The sequence below is a fragment of the Arvicola amphibius genome, chromosome 5 (assembly GCF_903992535.2).
Source record: "Arvicola amphibius chromosome 5, mArvAmp1.2, whole genome shotgun sequence".
Lineage (NCBI taxonomy): Eukaryota > Metazoa > Chordata > Mammalia > Rodentia > Cricetidae > Arvicola > Arvicola amphibius.
Genome location: NC_052051.1, coordinates 253,206 through 279,806, shown reverse-complemented (window position 1 = coordinate 279,806; position 26,601 = coordinate 253,206). Strand labels below are relative to the sequence as shown.

Here is a 26,601-nt window from a genome sequence, read left to right as displayed (position 1 = left end):
TCAGGCCTCCTGATGTAGGACTATGATACAGAAATTCCTGCAGAAGTTGTCATCCAGGAAGGCATACAGGAAAGGACTGAGGCATGAGTTAGCATAACTGAGTTAGTGATGGCATAGGAGATGCCAATTTCCATGTGTGGTCAGAGCCACCACGGAGGCCAGGTGAAAGGGTATCCAGCAGAGAAGGACACAGCCAACACAGTGAGGACCAGGATTACCTTCCTCTTGGACTTCACCAGAACCTTAGCACCAGAGTGGAGCCTCGTGGTATGTCGTTTGGGCAGTAGATCTACATATAATATGCAGGTGATGCACTCAGGCACTGCAAAGCCCAGAAACCAATTGTATAAATGTGGCTGTCCAGGAGCCAGACCTGCTCTGGCCTCGGAAAGCTTAGCCCACAGCTGAGTGCCCGTAACTCATTGTTGTAGACATGGGCAAAGGAAAAGAATGGCAGACCGTGATGGTGACACCCAGCTAGACTCAAAGGACGACAACTTTGGCCACTCTCTGGGTGTTTGTAGGCAATCCTCAAGATTGTACAGTGAACGGTCCACTCTTCACAACCAGGAATTACATACCTGAGAAGATGTTTTAGTGGTTGAAGGTCAGCCCCAGTTTGCAGAATGGCCCCTCAAGGGTCAGTGCTGCAGCAGGTGCTCAGAGATATTGTCTGGGAACACAAGCACAGAGCATGGAGTACACAGTTGGCGGGAGTATGTGGAGCATAGGTACTGGCTCAGAGAAAGTGATACTGGGCTGGGTGTTATTGTCCTTGGACAAGCTGGCGCTCATGGTAGTGGGGAAGTGGTTGTTGGCTGCAGCTGTTGGAGGACTTTGGGCACAGAGCAGTATGTAGGAGAAGGGCCCGTTTGTTCGTCCCGGCTGCCCGGCTAGCTTAGCCCCAAAATAACCACACAGAAACTATATTATTTAATATATAGTTGGCCCATTACCTCTAGCTTCATATTGGCTAACTCTTACATCTTAATTTAACCGATTTCTATTAATATGTATATCACCACGAGGTCATGGCCTACCAGCAAAGTTTCAGCACTTCTATCTCCGGCTGTGGAGTCTCCTCTCCACCTTCCTTCCTTCTCTCAGCATTTAGTTCCATATTCCCCACCTACCTAAGTTCTGCCCTATCAACAGGCCAAGGCAGTTTCTTTATTCATTAACCCAGAAAAGCAACACATAGACAAAAGGACCTCCCACACCAGCAGTATGCATCATGGTAGGACTAGGAGGCTGATATTTGGGCAGGGCCCACTTGGGCTGAAATCCGGGAAACATTCAGAAATGCTACAACAGTGGCCACCTCAGGTTCTTTGAGGCCGTTCTGTATTCCCTGGTCCTAGGCCCTGGTGGGGCACAGAGTTCTCCTCCAGCTTTCTAGATGTAGCTCCATTTTCAAGTTCTGCTCATGTGAGAGTACCTGCACCCTCTCCTGGGAGGTTAAGGGTTGGAGTGGCCCAAACCAGCCCCATCTACAAAAATATAAAATAAGTAGAAGCAAGACTGTTACCTATATGGAGATGTACTGAAATTAATTTGATCTTTGCAGCCTGTTGGGTGTGAGGGTAGAGGCCATGGAGGGAGCCAGGTGTCAGCTGTAGAGTAGTGGTGGTGGTAGTGGATACCCTGTGGCAAGGACCAAACTTGCTGAAAGGGCTGAGGCAGGGTTGGGAGGATGGGGAGGATGGTGTGGGAGGGAGGGTGTGTCAGGGCAGGTCAGGAGTCTGGAGACTCTAGGCCTGCATTTGGGTCTCATGTGTGACTGTGTGTGTTTGTCTCTAGGATCAGGAGAAGAACTGGTCACATTTTCTTCCCAGGTCAGGGGGAAGAGGAGGGTGTGTTACCAGGCTAGGAACAGATGTAGCAGCCAGCAACAGGAAAGCTCAAATGGAGGTCCTACTACTCTCTACCTTTACTGAAACAAAGTAAGACAGAAATTGGTGGAGAAGATAGTTTTATTTCCCGGGCTTGAGGAAATGGAGTAGAGACCATATGCCCCACAGAAAAGTATTCCTAATTTTTGGAGATCATATGGTCTCTGGGTTTTCTATGGGGCAGTGGATATAAAATTTTCTAACTTAAAAAGTACTTTCTTGCCTTGAGGAAGTTTCCTCAAGGGCTGAGACTTGCTCTGACTTTTCTCTCTAATTTTTCAATCTCCAGAGACATCTTGCATCCCTATTAACATAATAATAGGTAAAGACAGTTATCCCCAGGAAATTGGAGCATTAGTTAGCAAGTGAATAACTAACCCAGAAAGGTGAATGGAAGGGGGCAGTGTTTACTTTGCATATCAATACTCAGATAAGGAAAGTTATTGCTTCCTGATACACATCTCTCCTTTATAAATTTATTTTTATTTTCTCTATAATTTTTAGTCTGTTCTGTTACAGTGCAGGTATACCTGAGCACATGTACATACATGTTGCCTTTTTCTCTAAGTGGGTAAGTAGAGACTTCACTCCAGGTATACACAAGCAACTCAGAGTAAGCATCACTACAAAAATAGGACTCCATTTTCTTAAGAAAGCTTCCTTAAGGAAGCTGAGAAAGATTGCTTATGAAGCCGGGGAGCAGGGTGGCCCTTTTGTGAGTGGAGGTTTTGAGCTGACCACAAGTCTCTACTAAGTCAGGATCCTGCTGCCCAGGAAGAGGCTGGGTCCCCCTGTGTGTTTGACACTATATGAAAATGGACCAAGCCTTGTGAGCTCAGGGCCAGGGGGGCTGGTCTGTTTGGGTAGGGACTTCTGCTGGTCCTTGGGTCCTGGTTATTCATCAATTTGTAGGAATAAAGCAGAGTTGACAACTGGCTTCCCCTGAGTATGATAGGACCAGAATTATGTGGCACTGTCTGTCATGAAAGAGTTTCCTGAGGCTGGAGAGATGGTTCGGAGGTTAAGAGCACTGATTGCTCTTTTAGAGGACCCAGGTTCAATTCTCAGCATCCACATGGCAGCTCACAACTGTCTGTAACTCCAGTTCCAGGGGATCTGCCAACCTCACACCAATGCACATAAAATAAAAAATAAAAGAAAAAAAGAGTTTTCTCTGTACATAAAGGTGGAGAGAAGGGAACTCTTGGAGGAAAAACTTCCCTGTCAGGGTTTCAGGCCAGAAGTTCTTTGGGGCAGAAGTGGGGAGTGTTAGGAATATTTCCTAACGTGAGCTCTCTGCTGACGCAAAATTCCCAATTAAGCCAAATCAAAACAAACCAAATTAAGAAATATCCAGGTTTAATGGGAGTTCTGCACTCTCCGGTGGCCCTGAGGGGGAACCGGGAGGCTGGAAAAAGTGACTTCTATGGGAGGAAGGAAAAGAGACCACGTGTTCCTCTTTTGGGAGTATTTAAATACTCTGTGGGAGTGGTCCTGACCCCCGCCTGCTGGGATTTGGAGTCCTGACCAATATAACTCTCAGGCCTGGGGGCTGGGATAGATGTGAGGGGATGGGGCCCATGCTCCCAACTTAACAGGGAGCAGGGGTCTTTTCAGGATCCTTTTAAAGGGACTGAGTGGGACCGGGAGACCAGAGTTTAGGGTGACTGAAACAATAAAAAAATAAAGGCGAAATGGGTACCTTTCAGTGTGCTCTACGAAGGTATGCCACTGAGCAAACCTGCCACTACCACAGAGGCCGAGAAGGGAAGAGTGAAGACGTGAGAGAGGCAGTCAGACAGAGAGACGGGAAAGAGATGAGAGGAAGGGAGGCAAGAGAAGTAAGAGAGTGAGCTGTGCTGGGGGGCACTTTTAAGGGGTGCATTTGTTGCATAACCTATGTGGAAAGGCACCTGGTGACAGATAATGATGTCACTTAACTTCTCTGGCCGCAGAGGCAGGCTGATGCCCTGGCAGCAACTAGCAGTGTGTTACGAGCCGGGGGACTTCAGCTCCAGGGTCTTTTCGAGTAATATCTATGAGGACTCTGTGCCCTTCTCCCCAGAGAGCCATGAGTGACCAGACCAAGCAAGAGAATTGTTTTTATAATGATTCTTTGCTAGCAACTTCAATATCCAATGCATCAATGGGGTTTACAATCTTAATAGGCATGGGGACTTGATAATGGGCAACACACAGGCAATTCAATATCACAACTATTAATCCTATTAATCCTAATACATAAACCAATTCATAACCTTAATCTAACTTATCACTTATTCATAAAACACTTCTTAACCTTAATACAACGTATCCATTACTTATCTATAAAACACTTCTTAACCTTAACTTATCTATTAACATTTTCTAATCTTATTAATTATCCATAAGATATCTCTTAACATTTCACACACTAAACCTATGTATTAATACGTCTATGCTCTTCTCTTAACATCTCATACACACATGAAATAGCATCATACGACCTGGTATTCCCTGGCTTAAAAAGGGCTTTTTGAATTTCTTCAGGCTGGGCTCTTGTTCGCTCTGGGGGCTGGGTAGCGAAGATCGACTCTTGACCCTTTAGTCTGAGCTCGGGAGATAAGGTTCCGATGTCCTGTTCCAGGCTGGAATTGGGTACTGGATCAGTCCTTTGACCACGTCGTCTGTGGCCTATCTCAGAATGTAGGGCCTTGGACTCGGCTTTTTGGGTGACCGAGTCTGGGGAGACAAGGCTCTTAGTTCTCTACTCTCGAAGACGAAGCTTTGCTCTCGGGATGGCAAAGCGTTCTGAAAGACAGAATATCTTGTCTGTTCTCGGGAGACAGACCTTCAATATCCACTCTCAGGAAATGAGGCTTTGCATTCGGGATGCAAGGTGTTAAATGTCTGTTTTCAGGAGATTAAGCTCTGTACTCGGGAGACAGAGCATTAAACGTTTAGGCAAGGTGTTTAATATTTCTGCTTTTCGGGAGGCAGGCTAGGAGGATCTCTCTTTCCACGAAGGCCTAATGCCAGAGCCATTGTGAGAAGTGAGATAACTGTCCTGCTTCAGCCCTCTCTTTTAAGTCAGTTTGAAACTGCCCCTCGTTTGATCCTTCCAATAACCAGATGTCCTGAGTTATCAGTATCGACTGACCACAGAAGGGTGGGGGGCCCTCTTGTGTGGCAAGATTATTTGGTTACCACGGTTGCTGGGTGCAGCCCCCTCATCTGGCAGGGCCAGATGAGTGTGGCAGCCTTCAAGCGGGCAAATGTTCTCTTAATATTTCACCTTAGTAATTTCCATACCACACACAAGAAGAAATGCTTTTATATTACACCAAGTTGCATTCATTCTTACTCTATAAATTTCCTGCTCTATCTACACTACAGATTCCCCTTTGTTTATTCACTCAGAGGAATCTGTTTCCATGCTCATTATGCAGTGACATCAGTTCTGAGTCATGAGGCTGTGGGCAGCTTCAAGTCCAACAAGAAGGAGGCAAGGGTCTCAGGTCACCTGAGTGGGTAAACAAAGCTGCTGGCTGTGTGCCCCCCATCCGCATGTGCACTTGTGTAGGCAACCAGTCCCTGCTATTAACCTGGCTTTTAAGCTTCTAGTGTGACTTAGTGCCAGTTCAAAGAAGCATATTGCTCCCACTGGGCCTCAGCATTTACACTCCCTGCTAGGATTGTTTAATGCAGTTAATGTAAGTGCTTCCTGTCTTTCCACCCTCCCCTACCTAAAGAAGCTCCTAAAGAGGAAAGGTGGGAGGGAATGAGCATAGCCAGGGGGTGAGGGTGGGGTAGAGAGTGTGGGGGATCGGAGTAGCCATCTTCCAGTGGAGGGTATCTCCAACCCACCCTGGCCCAGAGCCAAGGTAGACCAGGGAATGGTCAGAGGCTAGGGGTTGTTCTCACCTTTACCTAGCCCACTGAGGCACTGAGGAGAGTTTCACTGTGCCCGGCCTAAGGGAATGCCTCTGGGGATCTTTATGTACACTGAAGGCTAGTCAGCTTAGCTGGTGTAGAGTCAGGTGTAGAGATGGAGGGTTGCATCCTGTTTCTAGCTGGGGGCAGTTGTGGGGGCAGCGCTGTGGACAGCACTGGTAAGGTGGTCAGGGAATGGGCAGGTATCTTCAAGTCTCTGGCTCACTAAGGGTACCTGTGCATGAGGACATGCAGGTGGGTACTGTTAGAAATAAATTCAGTCACAAAGAAAGAGACCATTACTTTAAAGTCTCTGGACAAAGCAAAACCTTATTCTTGATGAAGAGGGTGTGCTTGGAAGACTGAACACACCAAGACAGGACATGCACTAGGTTTTTATTCTAATTTAGGTGGTGACTGTGGTTTTTTTTTTTTTTAAATATTTTTTGTGACTGTGTTTTTTTAAACATTGGTTGGGGTCTGACCACATAGTCTTAATGGATTGGCTTGTCTTAAAGAATTGACCCAGGAAGCTAAGAGAGGGAAAATGACTCAGTAAGGGGGGGGGAGAAAAGTCATTGCCCCAGGTCATCAATTCCCTGGACTGCAGCAGGGGCCTTTGTGCAAATAAAGTGGTGTGTGTGTGGGTGGGGGTGAAGGGGATGGGATGGGGAGTCAAAATATTTGCATTAAAATCTTATAAGTTGGAGAATATAAATAGATTTGAATTTTTTTACCCTAAACACACGCTTTATATTATTTGGTAGAAAAGACTCATGTTTAATATTTCCTACAAATCTCTCCTCTTGTTTTTAAACTTTTTTTCTTGAAAATCATTAAGATGTTGGGCTTCTTTTTCTGTCTTATCCTGGAGTAAAAAACTGTCATAGTAAGGAAGTACCTGTTTAGCAATAGTTGACTCAGAAAGCCGTGGTTAAGCCCAAGTACAAAGAATTAATTATTCTATCTATTTCATTAGCATGATTTAAGGTGAGCTCACCTTCCTAGTGGTGGTCTCTTGGTCAGAAGATCGATCTAGCTGTATTGGAACACTGTCTGTACTCAGGCCCAGAGATTCTATTCTCTAGACCAAGAATATTTTCTTAACAGGCCTCCATTACTACTTTAACAGTCTCCCAAAGAGGTAACCGGAGAAACATGCAGAACCATCAGTAAACCAGTCTCTACTATTCTCTTCCTCAGTCAACCAATCCTAGGGCACACCCCTTAAGGCTACAGGTGCATGCTTGGCAGCAGTTGGCATTGTATGGAAGTAGAAACCATAGGCATTTACACAACTTTGTCATATAACTTAAATGTACCTTTAGAACCTGTTTGGGCCCTATTCCATGTATGCCACTTCCATTTGATAATAGATTGCTGCTGTGCACATCCTACTTTATAACTTGGTGGGTCAGATAATACGCAGCTTATGATAGACAGCTCAGGTTGCATGGTAATTTGGTGGCCGTCAAACATTCAGTTTGTATTAAGGCCCAGTAGCAGGCCAAGGACTGTCTTTCAAAGCCTTGCTCCAAAACTCCAATGGTCTCTTCTGTGATTCACCATAAGGGCCTGCCACAGGCTCCAAATAGTATCCATATCTGCCACTGACACCTCAAATACCATTGGGTCTTTTGGATAGTATGGTCCAAGTGTTAGAGCAACCTGCACAGCAGCCTGGATCTGTTGAACAGCCTTATTCTGTTCTATGCTAGCATCTTTCCGAGAATCTTGGTATATGGGTCAGAGTAACATTCCCAAGTGAGGAATGTGCTGTCTCTAGAATCCAAATAGGCTCACTAAATGTTGTGTTTTTTACATGGTGACAGGAGGGGTCAGGTGCAATAACTTATCCTTCACTTTAGAAAGAAAGTCTCTGCATGCACCATACTACTGGACCCCTAAGAATTTCACTGAGGTTGATGGCTCAGTGGTTAAGAGCATTGCCTGCTCTTCCAAAGGTCCTGAGTTCAATTCCCAGCAACCACATGGTGGCTCACAACCATCTGTAATGAGGTGCCCTCTTCTGGCCTTCGGGCATACACACAGACACAATATTGTATACATAATAAATAAATAAATAAATATTAAAAAAAAAAAAGAAATTTGGGTGGATTTATTTCCCACCTTCTGATGCACATATACACTAAAGTGGTTGCTACCTTCTGCTCACTTGATCCAATAAATATAATGTCCTCAACATTGTACACCAATGTGATATTTTGTGACTGATGGTTGGAAGATTCTCTTCCAGGGCACACTTAGAAACATTTAGACTAATTTATGGGCACATAGAACCAGTCAATTTCCCCCCTCAACCTAATTTTTTTAAATTAATTATTTGGAAATTTCGTACAATGCACCCTGATCTCACTGTCTTCCCGTTCCTCCCAGGTCCACTCTTCCACCCTTGCGCCTCCCGCCATCAAGTCCAATTTGTGTTTCACGTCTACTCACTGGAGCATGGCCAAACTCCCAGTGACCAGTCCTTTAAAGAAAACTGCCTCCCCTCCCCCCACCCCACCAGAAGCACCAGCTGTGAAGACCTACACTTTAGCATCTTTATCACAGTTCTTTTGTTTTTGTTTTTCAAGACAGGATTTCTTGTGAAGTCTTGGTTGTCTTGGAACTCGCTCTGTAGACCAGGCTGGCCGTGAACTCATAGTACTGATCATAGACATCAACATGAGCTAGACAATTTTATCACTAAATTCATTGTTGTCCTTTAGCATATTCTGAGATGTTAGAAGTTGATTAATTTTCATCACAGAGCTCATTCTTTTCCTTTGTCAGTTTATCCAGAGATGCTAGGAACAACCAACCACCATAATTTTCCTTATTTTTACACAACTTGTCAAAATTTTATATACAGAGTCACCAAATCCATTGTATCTCATTAATTGGTGAGTCAGGATAATCAAACGCATTTTCCTCCTTAAGTCTGTAAAATAGTTCATACTATGGGTTTTCTAGTACTCTCTGAGCTTCCCGGAGAGGCCTCAGGAACTGGAGAGGCTTTAATAACTATATGTGTTGGTTAATTAAAAAGTGTATTTTAGATACGCTTTTATTCTAAACAAATATTTATCCCTGTACTTCTGTTGCTCTAGAACTACTTCTGGTACCAAAATATATTTTAGTCAGGGTTTTCTAGAGGAACAGAACTTATGTAATGAATGTATATATGGGATTGATTAGAATGCCTTTTAGGCTGTGTTTCAGTTACAATGGCTGTCTACCAACAGAAGGTGCAAGAATCCAGTAGTTGCTCAGTTCCTGAAGTTGAATGTCTCAGTTGGTCTTCATATATGCTGCTCTGCAGCCAGTGAGGGAATGAATTTGCTAGTGAGGGCAAGAGCAAGCAGGAAAAGAGAGAGCAAGCTTTCTTCTTCTATGTCCTTAATACAGACTGCTAGTAAATACTGTGGCCCAGATTAAAGGTGTATCTTACTATACCTCAAAAGATATGGATTATTGGGCAGTGGTGACCCATGTCCTTAATATTAGCACTTGGAAGGCAGAGGCAGGTTCTCTGAATTTGAGGCCAGCTTGGTCTACTACAGAGTAAGTTCCAGGACAGCCAGGGTTATACAGAAAAAGCCTGTCTTGAAAACAAACAAACAAACAAAAAAACAAAACAAAAACCCAATAAATAAAAATTTTAAAAAACAAAACAAAACAATCCTCACAGGTGTTCCTCTGCAAAAACAGTACTAGCCCTTAAGTGCTGAGTCATTTTTTAGCCCTGATCACTTTTTAACTTAAAAATTAATTATTTGAAAATTTTATACTATGCATTTTATCATTTCCCTCCTTCCCCAACTCCTCCCAGATCTACTCCTCCTTCCACTCAACTTTGTGTCCTCATTTTTTCTCTTAAATCCATTGAGCCTAATTTGTTCTACTCATGTATTCTTGGGTGTGTAGCCATCCACTGCAGCAAGGTTTACCTAACAAGGCCACACCCTTAAAGAAAACGGGCTCTTCTCTTTTACTAGCAGATATTAGTTGCTTATAGCTTATCAGGTAGAGGTAGAAATTTGTTAGGTACAAGATAATCTCACCTCCTCTTCTAGGTGCTGGGATTTTATTTGGATTGAGCTTTCACAGGTCTTGTGCATGCTGTTACAACTGTTGTGAGTTCATATGTACACTACTCTGTTGTGTTCAGAAAATGCTGAATTATTCTGCCTTCCACTTATTGTAAGGCAATGGTATTGGCTCAGGATTCCCAAGATCAAGTACTCAGCACAAAGGAGATTTATTTGCTCCAGAGGAACAAAGGATAGGAAATTAGAGACAAAGATAGGAGATAGAGGATAGAGGAGAAAGGGAAGGAGTCAAAGGACTTGCCCCTAGTAGAGATCAGACAGATGCGGCTCATAGGCAAATGGTGGTTTATAACAACAAAAAGGGAAACCCTGTACTAAGATGAAGTGTTTCATTTTAATTGGACATGTTAATTAGGTGAGCCAAAGGGAGCTTGATTGCTGGACTTCAATACTTTGATCGCTGGACCCTGGAAATCAGCCTCAGGAGAAGAAAGCGGTCAAATAAGGAAATAGACCTTGGTGACTAGCTTTAGGTATGTAAGCCAATAGTTGTTTTTAGCAAGGCAGAGAGAATGGGAGAGAAGGGCAAGGCCTGCCAGAGCCATGTTTGCCATGCTCAACTTGGCTAGATTCCCTTCACTTATAAATTGATCCCTAAGCCTTCAGAGGAAGGGGGTGCAAGATAGCCCATTTTAGAGCTTAGCATTCCATATTCTTTTTTCTTTTTTTAATGTATGTACATGTCACACGAGTGTGTGTATGTTTGTGTATATATGTGTGTTTGCAGGCCCATGCATATACACGTATGTGTCTCACACAGGAAGATTAACTGAAAGAAGCTCTTAAGGAGGAAAGTCATGATAACAGAAGCCAGCTTCAGCAGAGAAAAAAAATGCAGTGAATGCAAGACAGGTAAGTGAAATAGGACATCATCAATGTGTTTCTTTTTTCTTTTTAAAAATTTTATCTGCTTTGTTGTTTTGCCATGGGTGTTGGGTTCCCTGGAAGTGGAGTTACAGACCGTTATGAATGGCCATGTGGTTGCTGGGAATTGAACCAGGTCCTCTGGAAGAGCAGTCAATGTTCTTAACCACTGAGCCATCTCTCTAGCTCTCTCTGTCTTGTTCTTTACACATTGACTAGTTGTGGGTCTCTGTTAATTGCCGTCTATTACAAAGAGAAGGTTCTCTGATGAGATTTTGAGAGATGGACTAATCTATTGTTATAACAATAAGCCATTGCAAATATGGAACACTTTACAAATTTGCATGTTGTCCTTGTGTTGTGTAATAGCTTCTTGGAGACTGAAACATTCCATCCTTCCAGAAGCTCCTTAAACAGAAAGGTAAACAACTCAAAATAGCTTTAGAAAGTCCCTCAAACTGGCCAGATTCACTAGGCCTCTTCCTGCCAGAGTAATTAATAAAAGCTGAGAGACCTTCTCAGAGGAAGGGAAGCCAAACTGAAAAGAAGAATCTTGAACTGCCAAACCAGTTGCCTAGAAAAGGCTCAGACCAACTGAGTCAACTAGAAAGGACACTCTCCAACCTGTTGAGCAGCCTGCAGACTGTGCAGTGTGCTCCAGGTTCCCAGCTTTTGCAAGCTGCTGCCCATGCTGGAGTGGGCATTGGTAATACAGTTGTCTTTGAACCATTACTGTTCCTGTAAGTATCCACCAGCCCATATTCCTGAAAGCAATACCAATAAAACTTACTGGTTTACCATACTGGACTTTATTGGTATCTGTTATTTGTTCTGTTGTGGGTTTTTGGGGTGAGTGATGTATACATTGCATCTTCCAGGAAAAGTTTTGTCATATAACACTTTGCAACCTTCTTTGTATCATTCCAGTTTTAGCACATGTGCTGCTGAAGTAAGGATATACATTACATATCCTTATATGTATAAGGATATATAAATATAATAAATATATATTAGGATATACATTTTTTAGAAAATGCCAAATTCTCAAACCTTTGTTTTTGATGCCCTTCTTGAATGTTTCCTAAACTCTTTGTTAGAAATTCAGGGGACTAGATGACAGGAGGGAGATCTATGCCAATAAGGGGACTCGGCTACAGTGCCTCAGCCAACAAGCAGGACATGGACAGTACAGATGTTTTATGCAAGAGGGTTTAATCTCCATCGTCCTGAGATAATGGTAGGGAGCCTTGAAAAACTTAGATGTTCTTATTGAGTATTTGGCAGAAGGTGACCTGCTCAGAAGGGCAGAGAAATCGTCAGTAGAGACCTATATGGGTACAAGTAAGGGCATGTATGTTTACTCTAGACAGGCTGAGTGTTATGTCACTAGGGCAGGAGGAATCTTAATAGCAGGGATGAGCACTGCTAGAGACCACTTGAACTTAGAAATACTATGTACAGTTGGTGGTAAGATAGCTCTTCTGTGAGATAAGATGACCTGATATTTATCTGATGCTGTAGTCACCATTTGGTTTATCTGGTTGTAGAATTTCTAGGATCCTCACTCTGGCAGCATGCTGGGTGCCTATACTACATGTCTCTGTTCTCAGTGAGGCCTAAAAGGCCAGCAGCACCCTCTGTGTCCAGGTCAAAGTATAAACTACCTCCCAAGCCGCAACCCAAGAAGTTGAGTGAGGATAGAACAGCATATAGAAGGCCTGATTCCCCTTTTTAGCCTGGTCCCAATCTTCCTGAAGCAAGGCTGTTTTGCCCTGTCTGTAACGCAACAGCATTGCATCTTCATAATTTGCTTTCTCAGCCTCAGTTGAATTCTTGGAAGCAGAGAAAGTGTGTTTGTTTCATCATCTTTCTTGATGTGGTAAGTCCTATAACATCTACTAAAGCCTAAATCTCTGCTTGGAACAGCTCCTGAATGAACTTAGAATTTAAATTAAAATGTTTTGCATGTTGAAAACTTTGCTTAGGAAGAAGTTAAAGGGTAACTTGTTTCTTATTACCATTATTCTTAGGCTTTATTGGCATTGGGCCTGGAGACTCTCCAACATGGTGTTTGAGCCTGCCTTGAATCCATGACTGGGCCTAGGAATATGATAGATGAGGAGGTAGTTGCTGCCCCCACCCTGCTCCTGATACTGTCTCTATCTAGGGCACTACAGAAGATGCTAGGCAGAGAGGAGAAAGATGTACCTGTGCTTATAGAATGCAGAGTCAGAAAATACTGTGAAAGGAAAGATGGAAGTCAAGACAGATACGGGTAGAGGATGATCGATTGGTTGTGGTAAAGGTGACACTGTACTGAGAACAGGTACAAAGGGGAGGTGGTGAGGGAGGGGTATGACTTGGCTTGGGAAGTGCTGAGCTTCCTCTTATTCCCAAGTCAGCTGAACCCTGTCTTTAGGGCTTCAGTTATCTAAGGTTAAAAACATACTGAAGGAGCTGGACTTAGTGGTGCTGGTCTGTAATTGTAGTTATTTGGGAAATGAAAGCAGAAAAATGGAAAGTTTTAAAACCTGCTTGGTTTACAGAGTGAATTTGAAGCTAGCCCAGACAACTTAATGAGACTGTTTCAGAATAAGAAGTAAAAAGAGGGTTTGGGATGGAGCTCAGTTGTAGAGCACTTACCTGGTATGCATAAGATCCCAGGCTCAATTTCCAGTTCCACAAAGCAGAACAAAAATATAAAAGGCCTTTTCACCTTTCCATAATTGAGATCTGATCCGAGAGTCCTGTGTCCTCTTTCCTTCTCATTCTTTGTATCCTGAGCACTTCTTCTTGGTGAGAGAGAGAGAGGACATATTTGGGTAGGTACCTCAGCTTCCAGAGAGAGAGATGCAGACAGATATGAAATGCCAGACCTGGGAAAGGTGTTTCATTTCTTCTGTTCTAAGTTTGCAACATGGCCTTGTCCCTTTGATGGTAGAAAGAGTGCTATGGGCAGTTACAGGAAGGAGTGGGTTTCCTGGAAGACTAAGGGGCCACAAGGATGGCTTAGAAGCGGGGTTCAGAGATTAAGTAGCTAAGGTTATAACATAATGAAAGAGAAGAGTCACAGCTGAAGGTGGTAACACAAAGACTAGTTTCTGAATAATGGTTGACAATGTTCACAGATACAAATAGATACACATAAGCAGCAAAGTTGACACAAGTTTCCCATAGAGTGAAGACCTGGGGAGTCTTATGTGCTATGTACATCTCTCCTCAAAGGGGTGGCCCCTCTGGAACCAGTCTACCTGTAGAAGCAGAAGACTCAAGTGTTGTGACTTTCAGGGAGCTTTATTCAAATGTCTATGGGAATAAGGCCTTACAATTTGGTGTGAAGCATATTACAGGCCCAGAACCCTTAAGTAGTTTCCCTGGAAGTTCTTGGTGGCACTGTTTGAGGAGGCTCAGGAGGTGTGGCCTTGCTGGGGAAAGTAAGTCATTGGGGGTGGGATTTGAGAGCAAAAAGACTTGTGCCATTTTGAGTCTGTGCTCTCTGTTTCCTGTTTGCGATTCAAGATCCGAGCCCTCAGCTCTCAGCTCCCAGCTCCCGTTGCCACAGCTGCTTCCCCTCCATAATGATGTTAGACTCTCATCCCTTTGGAACTGTAAGCCCCAAATAAACCCTTCCTTCTATAAGTTGGCTTTGTCATGGTGTTTTATCACAGCATTAGAAAAGTAGAAATAAAAACAGGCCATGACAATGTAGCAATCATCTCAAGTTCTGGGAGATCTGTCCTTCAGTAGGAAAGCAGAAATGTGGTTTAATCATAGCATACTAGAACTCTAGTAGGGTTTTGTAGGAGTGGGATGAACGGCTCTTGACTCCATCTCCCAAGTGAAGCAATTCAGTCTGACCTGGGGCCAAGTGTGTCCAGTTGAATTAAAAGAGTACTTCTGTGGATCCTTAGACAAGGAAAGGACAGGCACCTGGGTAACACCATACGTACACTTGTTTGGGTAAGGCATCAGAGGCTTTATTTATGTGCTCCAAGAGCATTTGTAGCCTCAGCCCAGGCTTCAAGGCTTCTATTCACTGAACCAGGGCAGTGCTGGTGATCTAAAGGCAACAGACACAGAGAAGATACTGAATCGTGCGTCAGAGACATTACTTATATAAGCAGCATCAGAGGCTGCTCAGTCATAGAGAAACATATCCTATGGCTCAACCAGTTCACAATAAACACAGTTAAACTTTTATTTATGGCACAGCTGCTAATTGCACTGCAAACATTTTTCATCAAGCAATTGCTGTTTACTAGTTTGCCAATCAGCTCATTATCAAGCTACCTCTCTCATTCCTGCTTCCCTACTGTTTTGACTCCACTGCAACTGTCCTCCAGGATTGGCCCAGGCTGCCCTGTTGGGCTTTTCTAACCAAGAATCTTCTCTGGTCCTCAAGTCTTACAGTCCTGAGTATCCTTGCTTTCCTTCCCCTGTACTCTCTATACCCATTCTCCAGCTTGTTTTTTGTCTTCCATCCATTGCTCCACAAGAAGGGAATTTCATGAAGCAAGCTTGTGATCTCAAGGTCATATCTCTTTACATCTTCATTCACTGTTCAAGTCTCTTCAATGTCCTTGTAGCAAGCAGACTGACTTCAAGGTATGCTACTGTTAGCCATGGCTATGTCTTTTTTTGTGAGCTTCTTCATTTTGGTTAATGTGGTTAATGGAGCCTTTAATCCCATCACTTGGGAGGCATAGGCAGGTGAATCTCTGAGTTTGAGGCCAGCCTGTTCTACAGAGCAAATTCCAGAACAGCCAAGCTTTGGCAGTGAAACTATCAAAAATAAAAGTTGGAGAAGATATAATTGGAAGATCTCTGAGTTCTAGGTCAGCCTGGTCTATAGACTGAGATTCAGGAAAGCAAGCTTAGGCAGTGAAGGAAACTATGAAAAACAGAGAGCTGGCAGAGGTAATTGAAAAAGCTCCATGTTCCAACCTCCAGTAAGTAGCAGAACTTGGCAGCTTTGGCCACATGGTTCTGGAGTTAAGGATGGAAGAAAGGGACTATGGAGATTGCCTCTGAGACTGAGGAAAGCCAGTGAGGCCAGGCATGTGTCAGAGGTGTCCCTGAATGGAGGCCATTGTGAGAAGTTGTGAAATTGAAGCCTGGATTGCCTTGGAGACCCCAAGATGTTGGAGATGCCAGAGTCATGGGATACCTGCTGAGGAAAGCTGCTAACAGAGAGTGGAACCAGTCCAAGAGAGAGAAGTGTATTTCAGTGAGCAAAGTTGAAAGGAATTGGAGCATTTTGACATCAGACATGGAGATGCAGAGTTTGGAGTTTGCCTAGCTGGGTTTTTTATTTTTTTATTATTTATTTATTTATTTTTGAGACAAACAGGGTTTCTCTGTAGCTTTGGAGCCTATCCTGGAATTAGCTCTTGTAGACCAGGCTGGCCTCGAACTCAGAGCTCAGAGATCTGCCTGTCTCTACCTTCTGAGTGCTGGGATTAAAGACATGTACCACCATCACCCAGCTGCCCATCTGGTTTTTAGACTTGCTTTGGTCCAGTATTTCCTCACTATGCTCCCTTTCCTACATTTTGGAATGATAGTATATATCCTGTGCCATTATATATTGGAAGTATGTGATCTGCTTTTTGATTTTGATTTTATAGGGGATTATAGTTCAGGCATCACAGGAATCCCAGAAGAGAATTTGAACTTTAGGCTTTTAAATAACTTTGGGACTGTTATAGACTATGGGTATTTAGAAGTTGGATTGAGTGCATGTTTGTGTTATAATATGACTTCAAGACTTTGGGAGCCAGGGAGTAGAATGTGGTGGTTTGAAAGAAAATGGCCATGAAAGGGAGGGACACTATTAGGAGGTGTGGCTCTGATGGAGTAGGTGTGGTCTTGTTGGAGGAAGTGTGTCACTGTGGAGGCCGGCTTTGAGGTCTCATACATGCTCAAACCATGCCCAGTAAGACAGACTGCTTCCTGTTTCCCTGTGAATGAAGATGTAAGAACTCTCAGCTCCTGCCCAGCACCATGTCTGCCTACATGCTGCCTTGCTTCTTGCAATGATGATAATGAACTAGACCTCTTCTGAACTGGAAGCAGGTCACTACAACTTAAGCATTTTCCTTTATAAGAGTTGCTGTGGTCATGGTGTCTCTTCACAGCAATAGAAATTCTAAGGCAGTTAAACAATGATAATTATTGAAACTGAAGTAGTTTGGTTTCCAGAACTAACGTAGCTCATTTTTCTAGATTCTTGCCTTCCTGCCCTATTGAATCTCAGCAATACTGACTATGAGAGATGTTTATTCATCACCTGACAATGATTTTTAGTGGCAGTGTGTGAATGAGCACACATATCTGTGCATGCATGAGTTTAGGTTAGTGTACAGGCACATGCATGTATATTAGATGTGAATGTATGTACATATGTATGCAAATAAATTGTACACAAAGATATGAACAGGCAGTATATGTATGTTATTATGTATACAATTATGTATGTGATTATGTATATGTATATGATTATGTATTTGTAGGCATTCATTCATGTGTACCAATGTGTATGTATATTCATTACACGGTGTTGCATTATATGAACACATATGTACACATGTGTGCTTGTATATACTATAAATATGTTTTTTTAAAGATTTATTTATTTATTATGTATACAACATTCTGCCTCTATGTATCCTCGCACGCCAGAGGAGGGTGCCAGTTCTCAGTACAGATGGTTGTGAGCCACCATATGGTTGCTGGGAATTGAACTCAGGACCTCTGGAAGAGCAGCCAGTGCTCTTAACCTCTGAGTCATCTCTCCAGCCCCTATAAATATGTTTGTATATTAATTGTGCACATGTATCCAAGAATGTGTGTTGTCCACTCATATGTTTGTATATGTATGATATGTTGGCATGGATATGTACACATGCAAATTTACACATATGTAGACATGATTGTATGTGTGTGGTGTATATATGAATGCATATATGTGAACAAATACATGTGCCTACAAATATTTGAATATCCTTATTCAGGTATGAGAGTACGTGAGTGGTAATATAACTACATGCATGTATATACTTGTCTGTACATATGTATGATATGTATTAGTGGAATGCATGTGGTACATGTGTCATATATGTATGTGGTGTATGTGTGTGAGTAGTTGAGTATGTGTCCTACCAGCAAAGTTTCAGGACATCTGTCTCCAGCAGCAACTCCATGGCCTCTCTCTGACTCTGCCCTTCTTTTTCCCAGTATTCAGTTTAGTTTTCCCCACCTAGCTCTGTTCCCCTATAGCTCTGCTATAGGCCCAAAGCAGTTCCTTTATTAACCAATGGTAATCACAGCATACAGAGGGGCATTCTACATCAATGTGGTGATATACAAATTAATGGAGATGGGTTAATTTAGGATATAAGAGCTAGCTAAAAATATGCTTAAGCTATTGGCCAAACAGTATTGCAAATAGTATAGCACCTGTGTGATTATTTTGGGTCTGGACAGCTGGGAACGAAGGAACAGCCTCTGCCAACAGAGGGACCTGATGGAGATCTCCAATTTAAGATCTCTTTCCACCCAATATTTGACTGTGGGTCTTTGCATCTGTTCCCCTCAGCTCCCAGAGGAAGCCTCTCTGATGATGATTGCAGCCTGGTTTCTTATAGAACTTAGGAACATTAGCCCAGGGGTAGCACCATTCACAATGGGCTGGTCCCTTCTTCAGCAATCACTAATTAAGAAAATGCCCTACAGAGTCCCTATAGTTCTATCTTATGGAGACATTTTCTCAATTGAGGTTCCCTTCTCTCAGATGACTCTAGTACTTATGCCAATGCAATGGCTTCATGTTGCAGAAGAAAGGTAAAAAGCCATCACACAGAGGCAGGTGTTTAGATCATGATTTGCTAAACAGCATCAGAACCTGGAGCTGAGAGACACGGTGAGGCACAAAGGGCACACATTTAGGGATGCCCTGAAAGGGCTCTTGTAGGAAGGATGCTTGAGTTGAGACCTCTCTTGAGATAGCAGAATAAGGATTGTGGCTCGGGCCACCATGTGCAAAGGCCTGTGGAAGCAAGGACTCCAAACATCCTAGCCTAGGGGCAGAATTTGCCTGCCTTTTTGTTTTGTTTTGAGACAGGGCTTCTCTGTGTAGCTCTGGCTGTCTTGGAACTCTGTAGAACAGGCTGGCCCCGAATTCAGAGATCTGTCTGCCTCTCCTTCCTGAATGCTGGGATTAAAGGTGTGTGCTACTATCTCCTTGCTTAAAATTTGCCTTCTTTAAGGAAGCCCTCATGGCTGGAAGAGGAAGACTTATGGAGGTTTGATAGTTCCAGACTTGAAAAGGTGATCAGCAGGTTTGCTGGATTCCATGGTGGTTGCTGGTGGGTAGGTGTATTTGCAATAGAGGACTGCTGGTCAGGGCTTGCCTAAGGGGCTCTCCTGTGCATGAAGAGTACTAGCCTTGAAGCTCCCAAGCACCCTCAGCCTATCCATCCAAAAGGGAAGCAATGGTACAAACATACTTAGTAGTACATATGTGCTGCACACACTAGCACATGGATGTGAAGACAGACACATGCCCATCAACTACTCCATCTGACAGTTCTGCCTCTGCAGTTGGGAATCTGCCTTTCTCTCCATCTGTGGGTTCCTGCTGTGAAGCTGTGGAGTCTAATGGACACGAATGCACTCTCTGGAGACAGAAGCCTGGGGTCCAATTCTTTTTCTTCTCTGGCAACAGCTGTCTCATCACTGACCTGGGTTTAGCTCCAGTTTGCTGGGGTGAAAAGGAGACAGAGACACCCTGGGTATATGCGGAGTGGAAGTTGCTGTTTGGTGACGGTTCTAGTTTCCTTTCTGTTGCTGTGATAAAATATTCTGACCGAAAGCCACTCAGGAAAGGAAAAAATGTATTTGTTTTATACTTTAAAGTCACATTCCACCATTGCGGGACGTTAGGGCAGAACTCAAGAAGGAGCTTGAGATAGAAACCATGGAGGGAGGCTGCTTGCCAGCTCGCAGGCTCATGCTCAGCTAGCTTTCTTAGGTAACCTTGGCTACTTTCACATGGAATGATGCCACGTACAGTGGATCAGTTAACAATCAGTACAATCTCTTAAAGACATGCCCACAGACCAACCTGATAAAGACAATTATTCAACTGGGACTTTTTTCCAGGAGAATCTAGACTGTGCCAAATTGGCAGTTAATGCTAACTAGAGCTGCTGTGTCCATATGGTATTAGTCTTATAAGACCTGGTATGGGTTCTTTGGAGTCTGAGAATGGGGTGGAGGGACTCAGTGGTGTGTATGTGAGCACATGCCAGTTAGATTTTTTTTGTTACTATGGCAAAATTGCAATAAAGACAACTTAAAAGAGGAAAGGTTTATTTTGCATCATGGTTCTTATTCCTGTAGGCCCAACACTGAACTCAATTTTCATGATGGAGAGTATGTGATGAACAGAGCAACTCACGTTATGAGATAGGAAGGAGCCAGTGAGAAGACATGCTTTTACAGGCATGGCTCTAGGGACCCACTTTTCCCAACCAGGCCCCACATTCCACAGTTTCATCACAGTTCCATAGACTGTTTGGATTTTAAAGTCATTCATTAACTAATTTGTTAATGAAGGCAGAACCCTCATGATCCCATTTCTCCAAAGCCCTACTTCTGAACACTTTGTGTATCGAGGACCCAGCTTTCAATATAGGAGCTTTTAGGGCACACTTCATGTCTGAGCCTTAACAGCAATAGGTCGGTCATCCTCTGAAGTTGGTAGTGTTGGGCTCAGGCTCATGCAGGATTTGTCTGTGGTATCATTTCAAGGTCACGATCCATTGCTGCCCTCCCCAGGGCCAAGCCTGTGGTGGTCTGTGTCACACAGACTTGGATGTGTCCAGCAGGCTTCTATGAGGCCTTTGGTCATATGAGGTCAAGTGACTGGGCAGGAACTTCCTCTAGGGTCCCAGGGCCTTATCCAAGCACAGTGAGGTCCTACAAATCACAGTAGGGTCTCTGCAGTGGCTAGTTCCTGGTAGGGCAGCTCTGACTTCTTAGTTAGCTGGGGTATCCAGAAGAAGGGGCCTCTGACAGTTGTAGTAGGGTTCTTACTCATCTGTGTTCTCACCCCAGGGCTTGTAGCCACAAGCTTTAGCATCCACACACAAATAAACAAGGTTATGATTGCCTTGTGCCCTAAGAAGCTCAGAGAGGGCTAAATAACACATGTGCAAAAGTTTCTAGGAGGAAAGTGTCCTAAGACAGTTCCAGATTCTGAAGACAGGGTCATGGGGTGATGTTTTTGCCATTTTAAGCACAGATTCTGGCTTAGATAGTGATGACTCTTAGAATGAGGTTCAAGGGCCTTGGGGATGGCTGGGGATAGGAAGTAAGTAGGGAACCCTGCATCTCATCATGTGTATGTTTTTTGATGGCCCTGAGGTGCCAGTAAACATAACAAATGTGGGTAAGAACTCCACAGAAGTAGGGGGACTCTATGTATCATTGTCATATGGATTCATGTCCTGTTATTCCAGAAGCACTAAGATTCCCAAGGGAAACACTGATGAATGTAATTCAGGGTTCTGGGGGCCTGCTCCACCCCTGGTGGGGTGATTCTGTGCTCCTCATGGAACCTATGGGCAGAAGCTAGTGACAAAGTGATTGGCACAGTGGACCTGTCTCCACCCAGAGGAGCAAGATGAGAATGTCTCACTGATAAAAGGTACCAAGCCATATGGCTAAGACAGACAAGAATTATGGGTTGAGATATAAGAGCTAGTTAATAAGAAGCCTGAGCTAATAGACCAACCAGTTTACAATTAATGTAGGTAGGCCTCTGTGTGTTTCTTTGGGTTGAATGGCTGCAGGATAGGGTGACTCTGTCAGACTATCCTGATCCTGAGCCTTTCCTCTTCCCAGAATTCTCCTATTCTGGTTGTCCTGCCTATGCTTCCTACCTGACTACTGGCCAATCAGTGTTTTATTAAACCGATACAAGTGACAAATCTTTACATGGTACAAGACCATTGTCCCACAGCACTACCCACCTTTTTTTCTTTTCAAAACAAGAACTCTGAATTTAATCTTTGTTTAGCTTTTTTTCTGACCATTATCCATAACAACTTGTAACCAATACTCTAAACAAAGACAAACATCCATTATCCATTTTTTTTTAAGAATGTGGGCATAGTTTTCTAGGCTATTTCCTGCTGATTGGGGGTGCTGATAATCTTATGTGGACACATGAACCTGTATTTTAAATTATACATTACATTTTTTTGAGACAAGGTTTCTCTGTAGCTTTGGAGCCTTCCCTGGAACTAGCTCTTGTAGACCAGGTTGAACTTGAACTCACAGAGATCTGTTTGACTCTGCCTCCCAAGTGTTGGGATTAAAGGCGTGTGCCACCACCGCTGGGTTTACATTACATTTTTAAATGGGCTCCACAAATACAATATCTTAATCAATAGCAGAAATATACATATAACAAAATTGACCTTAAATTTGTATCAATAAACCAAAATCTATATCAATGCAAAGTCCATCTCTATAATATATCCCCCTTTAAATGTAAACAAACATTTATAAACAATATTTGGTAATTTGGGTGTAGTTCTTTCCAAACTGCTTCCTGCTTTTTGTTGGGTAAAGTAATTTTAGGGGTTTACAGAGACTTTTCAGGGGCTCTTGTTTCATTGAACCATATTTAGTCTGGAAGGAACCCACAGGTTCTCATCCTCTGTGGAAACAAAAGTAGAACCTCTTTTCCAAAACAAGTTATCCTTAGACCCAAATTTTGAAGTCAAGATACCTTTAAAATATACATGTTGATTTAGCTTAGCTGCCTGTACAATGAAATGTCTCTCTGTACATAGCTCATTCACAGTCAAAATATTAAAAAAAACCACAATAACAAGCACAATCCAGACTCTCAGTATATGTTTCATCTTTATGTGGTTTATTTTTCTTTAATCCTTTAATCTATGACTATCTGTATTTTGCCTCATTAAAGACTTTATTTTTTCTATACTCTTTTTCTTCACTCTATCTCAAGTCTACATACATTTATCCAACACTGTGACCTATTTAGAGGTCTTTTCCTTCTGAATTTTTCTTTATTGTGTATCTGTAATCCTTTTCTGACCAGCACCACTTCTTAAAATGCTAAGCAACGTGGCTAAGCCTAAGGCTGCTTTGCCTTTTGGCTCCACCCAGTCCAACATGGCAGAGTTCTGTTTAGTGCTTGCTCTGTGAGCCATGCTCACAGCCCCATTTTCAGGCACACAGCAGGTCTATGTTGCCATTAAGAAAGTTGTAACATTCTGCTCACAAACCCCATTTAAATGCTCAGCTTCCTGAGTGGTTATTTGGGAAGCAATTGGAGAAACAGAGCTGATCACAGTCCCAACAAAAAACTCTGCCTACACAACACATCTGCATCTACACATATGCATGCATGTGTGTACACACCTATGTACATTATATATAGTCTATATATGTGCACATAGGCATATATATACAAGGTCTCACATATACTACTTATGTGATATGAGATATATATGTGATAGACTATATATAACCACTCAGAGACTTATTATTAATTATAAATGCTCAACTGATATCTCAAGCTTATTACTAATTAGCTCTTGCAACTTTAAATTAACCCATTTCTATTCATCTATGAGCTGCCCAGAGGCTCATGGCTTTTGCCTCTCCTGTATGTCCTGCTTCCTTTCCATCTGATGGCAACTCCTCTGGCTCTGCCCTCCTTCTTCCCAGCATTCTCTCTGTCCTAAAAATCCTGCCTAGCCATTAGTCAATCATCTGTTTATTAACAATGAAAGCAATAAGCAATGCATATTTACACTGTACAAAGATTGTTTCACAGCATTGGTGTGTGAACATATACATGCATATGTGAATTATACATGCACGTATACATGTGTATAGGCATACTTTGTACATGTGTGCTTATTATTTTTGATGTAGTTGTGATAAAAAATACCTGCCAGGAACAACTTGAGGGGAGAAGTGATTATTTTGGGTCATCATTTTAGAGGGTTCAGTCCTTCATGGCAGTGTGGATGTGGGGGAGGTATAGATCAGCTTACATCATGGTGTGCTAGGAAACAAAAAAGAGAATACCATTGTTCTCTGACTTTCTCCTTTTACCTTTTAATTTAGTCCAATATGCTATCCCATGCAATGATGCATATCATATTCAAGGCATGCATTCCCCCTTAAGTAACTCTCTGGAAATGTCTTCATAGAAATATCTCAAAGTGTGCCTCAGTTTTTAGGTGACTGTAAACCAACCACATTGATAATGAAGATTAACCATCACAACATGTACATAAGCTCTCTCTCTCTCTCTCTCTCTCTCTCTGTCTCTCTTTCTCTCTCTCTGTCTCTCTGTGTGTGTGTATGTGTGTGTGTGTGTGTGTGTGTGTGTGTGTTTGGTGGGTGTAGGATGCTCTATGGAGATTCCTGAACTTGAGGTTCCAAGCATTTCTAACTAGGACTTATCAGTGCTGTAACCACTTGGATACCTTGATAGGATAATCTGGCTTGCAGGTCAGAGCATTAGCTACAATTTCTCTCTATGGGCTCCATCCCTAGATGCTATCAGAGGGCATGCACATCGAGAGTTCCTGGAACTTTAGAGGATACCATGGCCTCATGCTGGTTTTGAGTCTCCAATGTCAGGTGTGGCTGGAGTTATCCCAGGATCAGCTAGCTCCTGGCACCTTGGTACAGAGACTTGGAAGGGGTATCTTTCCTTTTTTTGTTGTTATTTTTGGTTTTAGAACAGATCTTATATAGCTGAGGCTAGCCTCAAATACACTGTATAGTTGAGGATGAACTTGAATTTCTGATCCTTCAGTTTCTACCTCCCTTGTTCTTGGATTACAAATGTGCACCACTATACCTAGTCTTACAAGATGTTGGGAATCGAATCCAAGAGTTTGTTCTTGTTAGGCCAATACTTTACCAACTGCACTGTATCCCAGCCTATCTCTTGACATGGCCAGGTTGATTGCTGTTGCCCTCTTACCTTAACTTGCAACTGCCAAGATCTCAGGGATTATTCAGGTTCTCCCCTGCGCTATGCATCCATTTGTCTTGACTTCTATGGGACTCAGTCTTTGCTAACAAGCAGATTTAGCCGGCCCAGCTTGCCATGGCAACCGCCCACAGCTTGCTCTCTGTCCGGCTGCCTGGCTGCTTTATCTCTGAGGCCATCTGTTCTGGCAACACAATTCCAAAGCCACTTAAACAGAGCCTGGAGCAGGGCAGCCCTAAGCTCATACGAGTGTGCATGCACTAGCACATAGATGCAGTATGACCCCTGCAGGGTGGAAGGTAGTGTCAGTGGGGATCCCAGCAGCTGCTCACTTCTCCTGCTGCTCTTGAGTAGGTTTCTGAGAAGTTCTTATGAATGTGTGTGAGTCCACATATCTGTCTGATTCACCCCTTTCTTCTCTGTTCCTATACTTTTCTCTGTCCTCGAGCCCACCTAGTTTTGACCATCGTCCCAGGTCCTTTGCATCCTTTCTTTCCATGTTTATCTATCTCCTTTGCAGCCACGTATAAAAGTCTGGTCCTTGACCTTCTTCCCCTCTCTTTTCCCCAGCAATGTCAGTTGCTCTTTACTTTCTTTTCTCTTTATGTCCTGGTAAGTAAGGTCTTAAGGAGCTGCTTCTGGGACAAGAAGTCAGGGTCTGTCCCATGTTTCATAGTCTGATTTTAAGCATATCTGTCTCTTCCTTTCCTCCCCAGCCTCGGTGTGGCTAGTCATAGGGATTTAAGAACACTGAGTTTGGCTTCCTAGGGTGTGCTCACGCCCAGGGTAAAGTTTGTTTAGCTCATACCTAGGCTTCTTGCTCTGAGCCCAAATGAACTGTCCACTGAATTTGCTTTCCCTTTCAGCCACATAGCCTTATGTCCCTCTATGTGTTTAGTTAATACCCCTCATTTTTCCCCTAGGAGATTATGGATAAGCACTGTATCCTAGGCCAATAGGTTCCTTTTCATCCACTTGTGTGCCTAAGTGTGGCTGAACTGGAAACTTTGTTAAGCTGCTTCTCCCTGCAAGTCACTCTGAGTCCCACAGTAACCTATTCTAGCTTGGCACAAGAGATAGACAGGAAGAGACATGAAGGAAGTCTCTTCCTGGAACTGATTCCAGTCCTTGAGGTCTAATTTAGATAGCTCATACTACAAGGAAATGCTTCTTCCCTGCTGTGGCATCAAGGGTGGTTCCCTTCCTCTCACTTCCAGTAATGCTTTCTATTGGCTGGCCTTGGGTCTGGGCTGCTATAAAAATCTGCTGTTGAGATGCTCATAGGTCTAGGGCTCTGAATCTAGATCCCTTGGAAACCTGAAGGCTACTGATTGGAGTCTCCCAGCAGCTTCTACACTGCAGACCAATATTCTCAGAGTACTGGCTGGCAGCTACCCAGCTGACCTTCCTTGTCTCCACCAGTCCTGCAGAATAGCTTTCCACAGACTCTGTTCTCCTTTGTCAGAGCAGCAGCCTTGCTGTCTGTGGATGGAGTCCTGGCTCTGGAAGCCTGAGACCTTAGGAAGATCAAGCTGAAGCTTAGACATGGTAGATATCTTGGCTCCTGTGCCCTGGCAGTGAAGAGGATATGGGAGTTCTAAGGTTCTGGATCATGGTAGAACTGTGGAGAATCCCAGGGGACAGAACAGAGGGACTCTGGAATGTGTGCTAGGGGTACCTTCTTAGAGTCAGACATAGCTATTACAGGTGATGTCAGAGCCTTCTCCTTCGGTTAATTGCAGTTCCTACTTATAATTGAAAGTCC

The 26,601-nt window shown here is 43.3% G+C and overlaps 1 protein-coding gene across 1 annotated transcript; it reads right to left on the bottom strand.

The window, feature by feature from the left end:
* On the bottom strand, window positions 1–25,335 carry Npbwr2 (neuropeptides B and W receptor 2). Its single transcript, XM_042055070.1, is given in 7 exon segments — window positions 1–188; window positions 191–338; window positions 341–459; window positions 462–558; window positions 7,371–7,472; window positions 24,927–25,020; window positions 25,169–25,335. Coding segments are annotated over 7 exon segments (915 nt in total).
* Between the last annotated feature and the right edge of the window lie 1,266 nt (window positions 25,336–26,601).